Here is a 10,159-nt window from a genome sequence, read left to right on the forward strand (position 1 = left end):
TTAATCAAATTCCATCATTGTGGCCTTCCTAATGCCAAACTTCTGAGAGATTGTCACCCAGCCAGCTGTGTAACAAACAATGCGAAACGACGCCGCGTCGGTATTATCCCCAAAACCCGCATCCAAAGCCCTTTCAATGACTTCGTAATCAACGAAACCTAGGTTCTCAACAGTTTCTCTCGTCAGCAGACTGCTAAACATTTTGTGCAACGGCCCGTTCTTGGGCCAGTTCGTTGGTGCCCAAAAGGTAACCTTTTTGCGGTTGTACAGCTCGTCGGTAATATAGGGACGAGCGGCTTCACGAAGAATCCATTTCTCCGTAAGGCTCTGTAGAGCAGACCCAGCAGGCCGGCTAGCTACACCATTTATTTCTGTCGGTGCGTACATGATCTTGATGCTGGGCGGCAGAGCGTTTACATATTCTGCGAGTTGGTGATCAAGAAATGGCGTACGTCCCTCAATGCTGTGCGCCATTTCTGCACGGTCGCCCAAACAGGACAAGATGACGTTTATTAAGATGCTCTTGTTCCACAGGTACATGGCAGAGTTGCTTGGGTGCCATTTGCTGCTTAGTTTCTCAAGGACGTCGTTTGAATGAGACGCCATCAGGGTCTTTCGGCTATCCCACTCATCCCCGTACTCTTCGTGTATCCATTCTTGGTACACGTGCTTTGGAGGTTGCCATGCCAAAAGACTGTCGGGCATTGTGCTGCTGTCGTTAACGGGCATCGTCCCTGCCATTTCGGACTTGCTGGCCTGTGGTCGCCAAGTGGCACTCGTCTCCGCGTGGGCGGTTTTGCAAAGTGCCTCTCCGAACTCGAGATCCTCGGACGGAGCAGACCTAAGCATTGTCAAATCCGGCTCACGAAGGAACTCGGTCGCAAAGCTGGGGTATCCGCAAAAGTGTTCGTCGGAGCCTTCCCCAGTCAAGACAGCCTTTACGCCATGCTGGCGTGTGAATTCCGACAGGCAGAATTTTCCGACGGCATTGAGATCAAAATGGTGGTGCTCGCAGTGGTAAGCCGCCTCGGCAAAATTGTCTGACAGCGCTTGCTCGTCCAAGTTCAGCTTGAAGCACTCAACGCCGAGCCACTTGGCAGTTCGGTCAGCGATGGCTAATGTCTTTAATTAGCATTAGGAAGCTGTTGTGGTTGATATAGATTGGTACAACCCACCTGTTTCGTCGTACTCTGACTCCTCGCCGAACCGGATACTAAAGCAGGAAATGCGTCTAGATTCTTCATTTCCAATTGGAACATTCTGTTCCTTCACAAGATCTGCGGCAATGCCTGCAATCGTAGACGAATCAATGCCACCCGACAAGTATATGCCTACCGGCACATCTGCCTGTAAACGAAGGCGAACTGACTCAACGAGTCGTTCACGAACTCCGAGCACCATGTCATCGATACTTCGGACATCAGGCTCGGTCTATCCCCTCAAGGTCAGTACCTAGAGAATACAGTTGTACTTGACTTGTAATAGCAAGCATGGAACTTACTTTGTCAGGATACTCAGCATCCCAGTACTTGTTGATTTGCACGCCATGCTTGTCAGTCACCTCCATCCAGTGGCCAGGCATGAGCTTCTTCACGCCTTTGAAGATTGTCCTGTCGTCAACCAACCAACCACAGTCCGAGATTCCACGAACGTCCCATTCTGGCTCCCAGCCCATAGCCATGAATGCCTTTGCCTCGGATGCGAAGAGAACCTGTTCGGACACTGTAGTCCAGAGCAGTGGCTTTATACCGAATCGATCTCGGCCCGCGATGGTTCGTTTAAAGCCCTCTCTATCATCATGGAGAACAAAGGCAAATTCGCCACGAAGGTGCTGAAATAGGCCAGGGCATCCATAAATTTTATACAATGCAATGACCAACTCGCTGTCACTGTCGCTGGAAAACCTGTAGCCATACTTCTCACCACACTCTTGCCTCAAGCGGTCATGGTCATATATCTCTCCGTTGACAACTGCGTGTATCTCTCCGTCATCACTGTGCAATGGCTGCGATCCATTGGTCGAGAGGTCGTTGATTGACAATCGACAGTGTGCGAGACCAACATGTCCGTTTTTGCTTATCCAAACGCCCGATCCATCTGGACCGCGATGCTGAATGTCATTAATTCCATCTTGCAAATTCTTTGAAAGAGATGCAATTTCAGCTTTTGTCGCTGTTCGGCCGTCCTCGCTGTCTTGTGTCTGTCGTCTGTCGACGCTGGCTACCCCGTTAAGCTCGGCGGCTTGGGAATCGACGGTGTGCCGTATTAATTGGGGGCAAGTACAACATGCTAGAATACCACACATAGTTGGTAGTTTCCGAGAAATGTGATGTAAATCAACACGCAAGACGTCGTAGATGCAAAATTTAGAGGCGATGAATATCAGGTATCTGCGAGTAGAAACGATTTACCAAGGCAAGGAAATGAGAGGCCGCATAGGGAGGCCGTATATAGTACTCTATTATAACTTTTTTCCCGGCGCGATTACGCCCTTGCAACTCCCATGTTCTAGACTAGCCGTTACTTACTCTGCACCCACCTTTACATGACTCTATTCAAGTTTGAAGTATTAGGGTATGTTTTGAAAATTCCGTACTGACTTGACTACCGAAGTGGATACACCACGTTGTGCTTTGATGTCGGAGCAAGCGATAATGTCCGGTAGTTTCAGAGTACATGTCTAGTTTTGGAAACCTGACTCGGTTGTCTGATACTTCGCTCTCGGACGCAGCCGGTGACATGACACGTCATTGCCCTTGGTGTTTCACTTTGACTCAAATTCCGATTGACTCGTCTGGTCTGATTTCTTTTTTTAGTAAAGCACTTTTCGCTTATACGCTTGTAAGGCGATTGCTTTAGTAAACTAGATGACTAGAATATTCCTGCACATACTCTTATTGTCGCGCAAATAAAACCATAAGCCGGATTGTTGAAGTACAACAGCTGTGATGTCGTCATTTCCTCCGTCAATATCGACGCACTTGAGAACTTTGCATCCAAGGATTACGAGTGATTAAAATTCGTGTTCTGTGACATGATGGTGAATAGGTTTTCTGAAATGTACGCCGTGTTCTCATCTAGCTATGCTCTTCAAGAGCTGTGTCTATTGATTGATGCTTACATACATGAGCACGTATCGACGTCATGGCTTAAAATTCCATCACTTGGCACCAAGACGTTCCCAATGTGAGATCAAGATACAATATCCAAGGCTTCCTGCCGCCATGTCTCGACAAATCAAGTCTTGGCTGCAAACTTGCTCATGGCACGGAGTCTCCCGCCGAACCAATAAAGAAGCCAGATACCTGCAATTCCAATTAAACTCAGTCCACCCAAGACGCTGACACCTCTGGCGACACCCAGATTGGTGAACAAGGGATGGGCAAACGAAACGCTTGCACAGGCCATTGCGCTGCGGAAAAAGTCATTGGCGGCGAAAAGACTGGCGGCATAATTGGGATAGCTGAGCGGAATGTAGATGAAGAGACATTGGAAAACAACAAAGACACTGGCTCCATATATGGTAATTCCAATGGTGGGTGCAATCCAGTGAATGGAAGGTCTGGCTGTCCAGGCAAACATGAAAAGCCCGATTGTAGGCCCAAAACAGAACCCCAGTGCTGGAAGCAGGCGTCTCTCTTGTGTGGCAAAGCCACTGCGACCCAAGAAGTAGAGGCATACGCTGTAGGCAATTACGCCTAGTATGCAAGCGATGAGAACACACAGGAACACAAGGCCCATTTGGCCCAGGTTCATGCCGTAATAGACGGGGTAGACTAGCGGAAAGACTTCAAAGACTGCGAGTTGATGGTCAGAGAAATGTAGGGTGTGGACGATAGGTGGACTTGCATGAGTAGTAGATTCCATATATGATAGAGGTATAGATCTGCACAAACAGCACGGCCGGATCTTTGAATGAAATCTCGATGGGCTTGATGAGGGCTCCGACAAGGGCCGAAGTGCGGCTGCCATGTGTCTTGTCCATATGGCTCCGGATTACGAATCGCTTGCCGGTTAGTTTAGAAAGTCGCTGGGCGCGTTGAAACAGGATACCCTCGCTGCTTGTTTCCGGGAGGAAGAGGAACATGAGGACCAGCACAGGAATAGAGGCCCAGATGGTCTCGAACAAGGACCATCGCCAGTGCATGGCGGGAACAGAAAATCCACTCAAAAGGGGTCCCAGGGCAGCTACGTACAGTATCGTCAGTACAGTCAGACGCCACCTTGCATTGGGATGGCTACTCACGGCCGCAATAGGAAGCAGAGACCCAGGCCAGCATAGCATAGGGCAGTGCCTCCATGCTGTAAATGTCGCCAACCGAAGCACCTCCCGAAGCTAGACAGGGCGAGCCAAAGAAGCCCTGGAAAAAGCGAAGTGCAACGAGGGTATGGAAATCCGACGCGAACGCTGTGGGCACAGAGATGATGACAAAAAGCGTCATGGTGATGATGTAGACGGGGTTTCGACCAATGGATGGTATCTCGCTGAGTGGTGAGAAGATCAATGGCCCGATGCCATAGCCGAGGACGTAGAGTGATAATCCTAGAGTAGCCTCGACTATGGTGACTTTGAATTCTTTCATGACGCCTTCTGTGGAACTTGTATAGATTGCAGATGACATGTACACGACAAAGGTATACAGACAAATGATGAGCGTTATCAAGAACCGCTTGCCATTTGACCAATTGTAAGGATTGTCAGAGTCATTGCTTCCATACCAGTCCACCACATGCAAATTACTGTCATCTTTGAGTTCATTGTTGAATTCACTCGCACGAGGTGAGCCGATGGACTTTTTTCTGTCAAACGTAATTGTCTCCAGTTCGTAGTCGCCGTCGCCGTCGAAGCCGGGTTGACGAGGCGACGAAGGTCCGCTGCGGATCGTGGTTGGCGAGCATAAGCCAGAATCCAAGTCATTGAATGGATTGTGCGTCCATTTCGTAGGGAGCTTAAACCCGGGCTTCTCTTCGGGGTATTGTAGACGGCGGTTATTGGTGATCCAACGAATGATTTGTCCGATGGGAGCGTCGCGAATCAAGTCGGCCATGCTGCCTGATCAACACAGCATACGCGCCACGATATTGAGCGGGTTTAAGAATTCGCAACCTGGAATTGTCGCTCAAGTTGCTATTCACGCCGGGCGAATGGTGCCGTTTGATTTGGATTCAATGTTGTGCCTTGATGAGCGACTAGAGGACTCAAATTTGATAAAAGTTTGCGGCGGGGCGGAGGAAATACAACCAGCTTAACTTATATCAAGCCATGACTATATCCGATGCTACTCGGCTGAAATGAAGACACTCTTTTAGCTGACAATACTTTTGCTAGTAATTGGAAAGGACCCTTGTCCTTGTTCCGGTTGCGAACGCTCCAGATGTCGACTCATGTGGTGGTTTCACAACCTCCTAGTTCATGCAAATCACCAGACGTGGCGACCCTAGCGGCACAAATGGATATCCCACTTGACTTGACTACCAATTCGACTTGTTGAGTCGGGTATTTTCTGCTACATGGCTGATCTTGGCTGTTTGGGGCAATGTCTTGGAGCACAGACTGACTAGCCTGTATCCACCAGCACATTATGCAGAGCCCATGAGTGGAACCAAAAGAGAAGGGACAAAGGAGAAAAAGAAAGGAAGATGGAAAATACTTAAAGTTCAGAGCCATAGTATCAATGTAGTGATAACACAAGAGACGGAATGCGCAGCGCAGGGTTGGTTGTGGAAGGGCTCTACCAAAGAGCACTTGAGGCTATTCCAATACGGGAACAACCCAAGAGGCCGCTGGATGGTAGCAAATGAACGTCATGCTGACCGCTGCAGACCCCGGCCGACTTGTGGAGGCATCGATTTTGGGTTCGTCGAGTCCCGGACAACGGGCAACGAACAACCTCCGGGTCAAGATTGGGAGAACTAAGGGACAGCGGAGATCGGATTTTGTACGTAGGGAGTAGGGCTGACTAGCCGTCCCTACGGGTAGCCACTCGGCTGAATCGGACATCACAGATTAATGAGTCGGAGCTTTGATCTACGACTGGGGTCTGCTTGGATCGAACTGACGGCAACCCCAAATCCCACTCGGCTCATGATACAGCATATAGAGTCTGAGAAGCCCTTTCTGCCACACAAATACACGAGGGCTGCCATCGCCGGACCTAGGGCAGAAGACTGTCACCGACTTGTTGTATTGATCGAGCTATTTAATCTATCTAGACGTGGAGAAAACCATGGACTTTTGAGACCAAAGATTTAGTGCTGTTATTGGATGAATTAAGATTGATACAAAGACCCTGATGCCGACGAGTTGCCCTAGGGTAGGCAAAGCGGGTGAGAATGACAACTACTAGTTGATCAGTCACGTTGAAATTATACGCCCAGGGCCCCGAGAGGAGAAAATGAACGGGAAGCTTTAGGGAATATTGCAAGTCTAGTAACTTTGGAAGGCTCAAGTCCAACAACTCAAATAGCTCGAGTCTAATATCTGCAAAAAGCTCACATCCAGCAGCAGCCTTGATTACACCTACAGCAAGGGTTCACATTGGCGTGGGACGTAGAAGTTATAAAACGATGATATTTTCATCTATCCAGCCAGGTTTCGCTGACAAGTAGCTCAGCACTAAATTCCTCCTCATTCCCTTCCCGCTCCGGGCATGAAGCTCTTTGCTTAGGCACTCTTAGGCTTTTCGCCATCGTTGGCTTTGTCGTCCTGCATAGCCACAGCCTCCTCATCGAGCTTTTTGATGTAAAGCTCCTTTGCGTGCTCCAGCATGGCCGTAATCAATTTTGCGTCGGTGCCCAAGTCCTTGAATCCTATCACCTCCTTGTGCCGAGGTATATTCTTGATACGCTCCTCACTCAGGTCAAGAATCAAGCCAAGATAGGCCATGGATTCTTCGTCACGGCCATGAGGAGGGATATTTGGGTGCGTACTCCATCGGACCTCCTTCTCACCGAGGAAATTTCCCGTCACACCACTTTGGGATTTCACCCACAGAACTTTTTGCTCATCGTAAATCTTGCCAAATTTGACAGCGAGAAGAAGCTGTAATTGCTGAACAGTGCTTGCGTCGTCGGACGGCCAGAGCTTGGAAAGCTTGTCTTCAGTAAGCTTACCCCTTAGTAATAGCGAAATTTGTAGCGCGTGGTGAAGTGAGTAGAAGTCAACATCGTCTTGTGATAGGTCGGGCGCTCGGGACTTGATAAACTCCCCAGGGCTCAGCGATAGTGGGTTGATATCTAGCATGCCCTTTGACTGACCGAGAACGTAGGCAATATCAAATAGTTTAGGCAAGGGCGGTGGGTTCTTCTTTAGATGCTCGCCGATTGCGTGTAGGCTGCCACGGGTTTGATCCTTGAGGTTTTCCTCATCTCCTAGTGGTTGACCATCAATTGCAGGCACCAAGGGCGTATATTGCCTAACCATGGACTCAGAGGTCATGTGCTCGATTAGCTCCTTGTTAAACTGCTCGGCGATGGGCTGAAGAGAGAGTTTTGTGTCACGCAGTACCAGTTGCGGTAGCTTGAGCAGAAACTCGCGTTGCCTGCGGACAATCATGGGCGAAATCTCTGCTGTAATCTGGTTGGCGACATCTAAAGCCCCGGCCTGAATTTTGGGCTTGTCCGCATTCTGAGCCTGTAAAGCAACCCGAGCACTGGTATTGGAAATGGCAATAAAGTCTGCGGCATCCGACACCACACCCAAATGGTCAGCAAAAAGAGTACCGTTCAACTTGTCCCGGAATACCCTGTTTTTAGACACCGAGTCGTCTGAGTAAAAGTATGTAAATACTCGATCATCAAGAAACCTGGCCCATCTCTTGTCGCGATTATCCTGTACATCCTCTGCTTTAGGTAAATCTTTTGGCTTGTATAATGACATGATACCCCTAAAGACCTGGATGACAAAGCTAAAGGGGGCAAGAGGAGTCAGCAATAAGATGTCAGCGTAGATACACATCATCTTATCGACAACATCGACTCCCTCCTGGGAGTCAGCCTCAGCCAATGCACTGAATCCGCAGCCAACAAAGGGGATGATGGCGGTCACAGCTGCGGCTCGTTGTAGGCCCGTTGTATGCGAAGTGAAGGCTTGAACCATTCCCGTCACCCAAAGGGCAACACCAGCACCCTCACCAGCTAGCTTCAATCCGGAAAGTTTCAATTTTGGTGACTCTGCTGTGATGGGCTCGTAGCCTGATAGCCGCGTTCGTGCTTCTCCTGCCTTGACACCTAACTTTGCCGCTTTTTCACCCATCTTCTGAGAGCTGAAGAGGTCCAAGAAGACGTCATCTGAGGTCTTCCGGGTCAACTCTACTCCCTTAGCATCATCGATAGCTTTGGGTAGCTCCTCTCCGTTGGGATCGGTTGGCTTTACTTCCTCTTCAATTGGCTTTCCCGGCTCAGGCCTATCGTTTCCCGGCGCCGGTGCAGAGGTGTCAGAATTGCACAGGGATCCAGCTCTCTTGCGCAGATTTGTGCTGCAGACGCTGGCAAGAATTTCTCTTTCACTTTTATCCTCAAAGTCCCTGGCCCTGTCTTTGTGAGATTGGACTCGCCGCTGTATCTTCTGGCCCTCGGCTTCTCCCTGCGGGCCTTGGTCAAATTTATTCCAGGGCTCTAGTTCAAAGGGCTGTCTCTCCCACCCTTCGTTTTTCATAGTGCCCTGATTAATCCCACCGGGGGGGAATCCAGCGAGATCCGGTCGGACGCCAGCATGCGATAATGAATCAAACTTGTCGTTGTAATCAATGTTTTTCACAAAAACGCCTTCAGGTTCGTCTCCATTTGCAATCTTCTCGGCAAGACCTGGGTTCCGAAGGATGAGCTCGGTTCGGAAATAGCCCTTGATTTGCTCCGTTGGAATGCCCTCAAACGCTGAATATTCAACCTGGTCCAGGTAATCGCTCGGTATGAATTTTTCATTTGACACAAACTCCCCATTGGCGCCTTTATTCGCAAGACTCCCATGGGTGTCGACGACGTTAGGCGCATCTTGTATTTTCCATATAACGTTGAGGTCCAGGCCATCCCGGCCCTCGGGTTGAGTCAGTACTTTGCTCGGCTTTCCATTTTCCCAGTTGGCAGAAAACTCAATGCTCTTGTGGACACTTTTGGTCATTGACATCCACCGTGTAGTATACTTGGTCTGACCGTTGACGTGCTCCCACAGACTGGTAGATTTGAACTCGTCAGAGCCACGGCCTGCTTCGGGGAATGGCTTCGGCTTCCCCGTTGTTGGGTCATAGTTTCTCGGCCAGAGGCCTTTGTTTTGCTTCATTAGTTCAGCTGGGTAGACAATTCCCTTGCCTGTACTGAACCATTTCTCACCACGCAGCGAAAAGCCCTTTGTGTGTTCAAGTTTTGTCCATGCTTCGTCTAGTTTAAATGGTATTTCTTCATACTTAATCTTGAACTTTTGCAATTCGGCCGTGTTTTCTGATGCGCCATCTGGTAATCCATCATCGAGGGCACGGTCGTTCAACTGCCATGAAGTTTCAACATGCTTAGCTGAGTCCGAGCGAGGTATGCTCGGAACAATGCTGCGTTTGAATCTGCCCCGAGTTATTTCAGGTGACAGAGGCTGTTCTGCAGATATAAGCAAGAACAGGACAGCCGTCCATATAGTTATTGACAGCCAAATCTGCCTCATTGTTGCAAAGGGATATTTGATTGTATGTCTAGAAAAGCGTAATGAGAGAAGGGACGGCGCTTTTCTGAGATTCAAATTGACTAATAGATGAGTTGATAAGGAACGGATGGGTTGGCAATGACATGAGTTGGATAAGGCGATCAGAAGGGCATTTATATTTCTACGCTTGTGAGCCGGCAAGTAAATTTCAGTATCTGTCATCACCATCAACGGAAAGCATTCTTCGGCACGTCGGTTTTCCCTGAAGCCAATCTGGTCCGTTCCGTTCGGCAGTTGCCTTTCATCCAAGCACAGCCGTACATGCGATTCAAGCCCTGAAGATTTAGGCAGGGATAATAAGACAAGGGGGGTTACAGTTCATTCAAGGTAGTTATTATTGTAAAAAGGGTGTAAGGGGGAAACAGTGCCTGGTAACCCGTGATGGTCTAGCGCGACTGGGCTGTGCCCAAGATAATCCTTAGTCGAAGAATGGTCAATAACAATCGAACTCGCTCCGTTAATACTATACAG

The 10,159-nt window shown here is 49.0% G+C and overlaps 3 protein-coding genes across 3 annotated transcripts; all 3 read right to left on the reverse strand.

Moving 5' to 3' along the window:
- chyD (Amidase chyE) lies at positions 1–2,305 on the reverse strand (the record flags this gene model as incomplete). Its single annotated transcript, XM_014685288.1, has 3 exons — positions 1–1,115; positions 1,176–1,431; positions 1,502–2,305. The coding sequence occupies 3 exons, from the start codon at positions 2,303–2,305 to the stop codon at positions 1–3; spliced, it is 2,175 nt and encodes a 724-aa protein (XP_014540774.1).
- A 932-nt stretch (positions 2,306–3,237) lies between these two features.
- Positions 3,238–5,048, reverse strand: caf5 (Caffeine resistance protein 5; the record flags this gene model as incomplete). Its single annotated transcript, XM_066131471.1, has 3 exons — positions 3,238–3,797; positions 3,850–4,188; positions 4,247–5,048. 3 exons carry the CDS (start codon positions 5,046–5,048, stop codon positions 3,238–3,240), a joined length of 1,701 nt encoding a protein of 566 aa, XP_065987566.1.
- A 1,616-nt stretch (positions 5,049–6,664) lies between these two features.
- Positions 6,665–9,649, reverse strand: G6M90_00g094110 (uncharacterized protein; the record flags this gene model as incomplete). The annotated part of the gene is made up of 1 exon (XM_014685290.1): positions 6,665–9,649. The coding sequence occupies one exon, from the start codon at positions 9,647–9,649 to the stop codon at positions 6,665–6,667; it is 2,985 nt and encodes a 994-aa protein (XP_014540776.1).
- Positions 9,650–10,159: the final 510 nt, after the last annotated feature.

Source organism: Metarhizium brunneum, chromosome 6, assembly GCF_013426205.1.
Source record: "Metarhizium brunneum chromosome 6, complete sequence".
NCBI lineage: Eukaryota > Fungi > Ascomycota > Sordariomycetes > Hypocreales > Clavicipitaceae > Metarhizium > Metarhizium brunneum.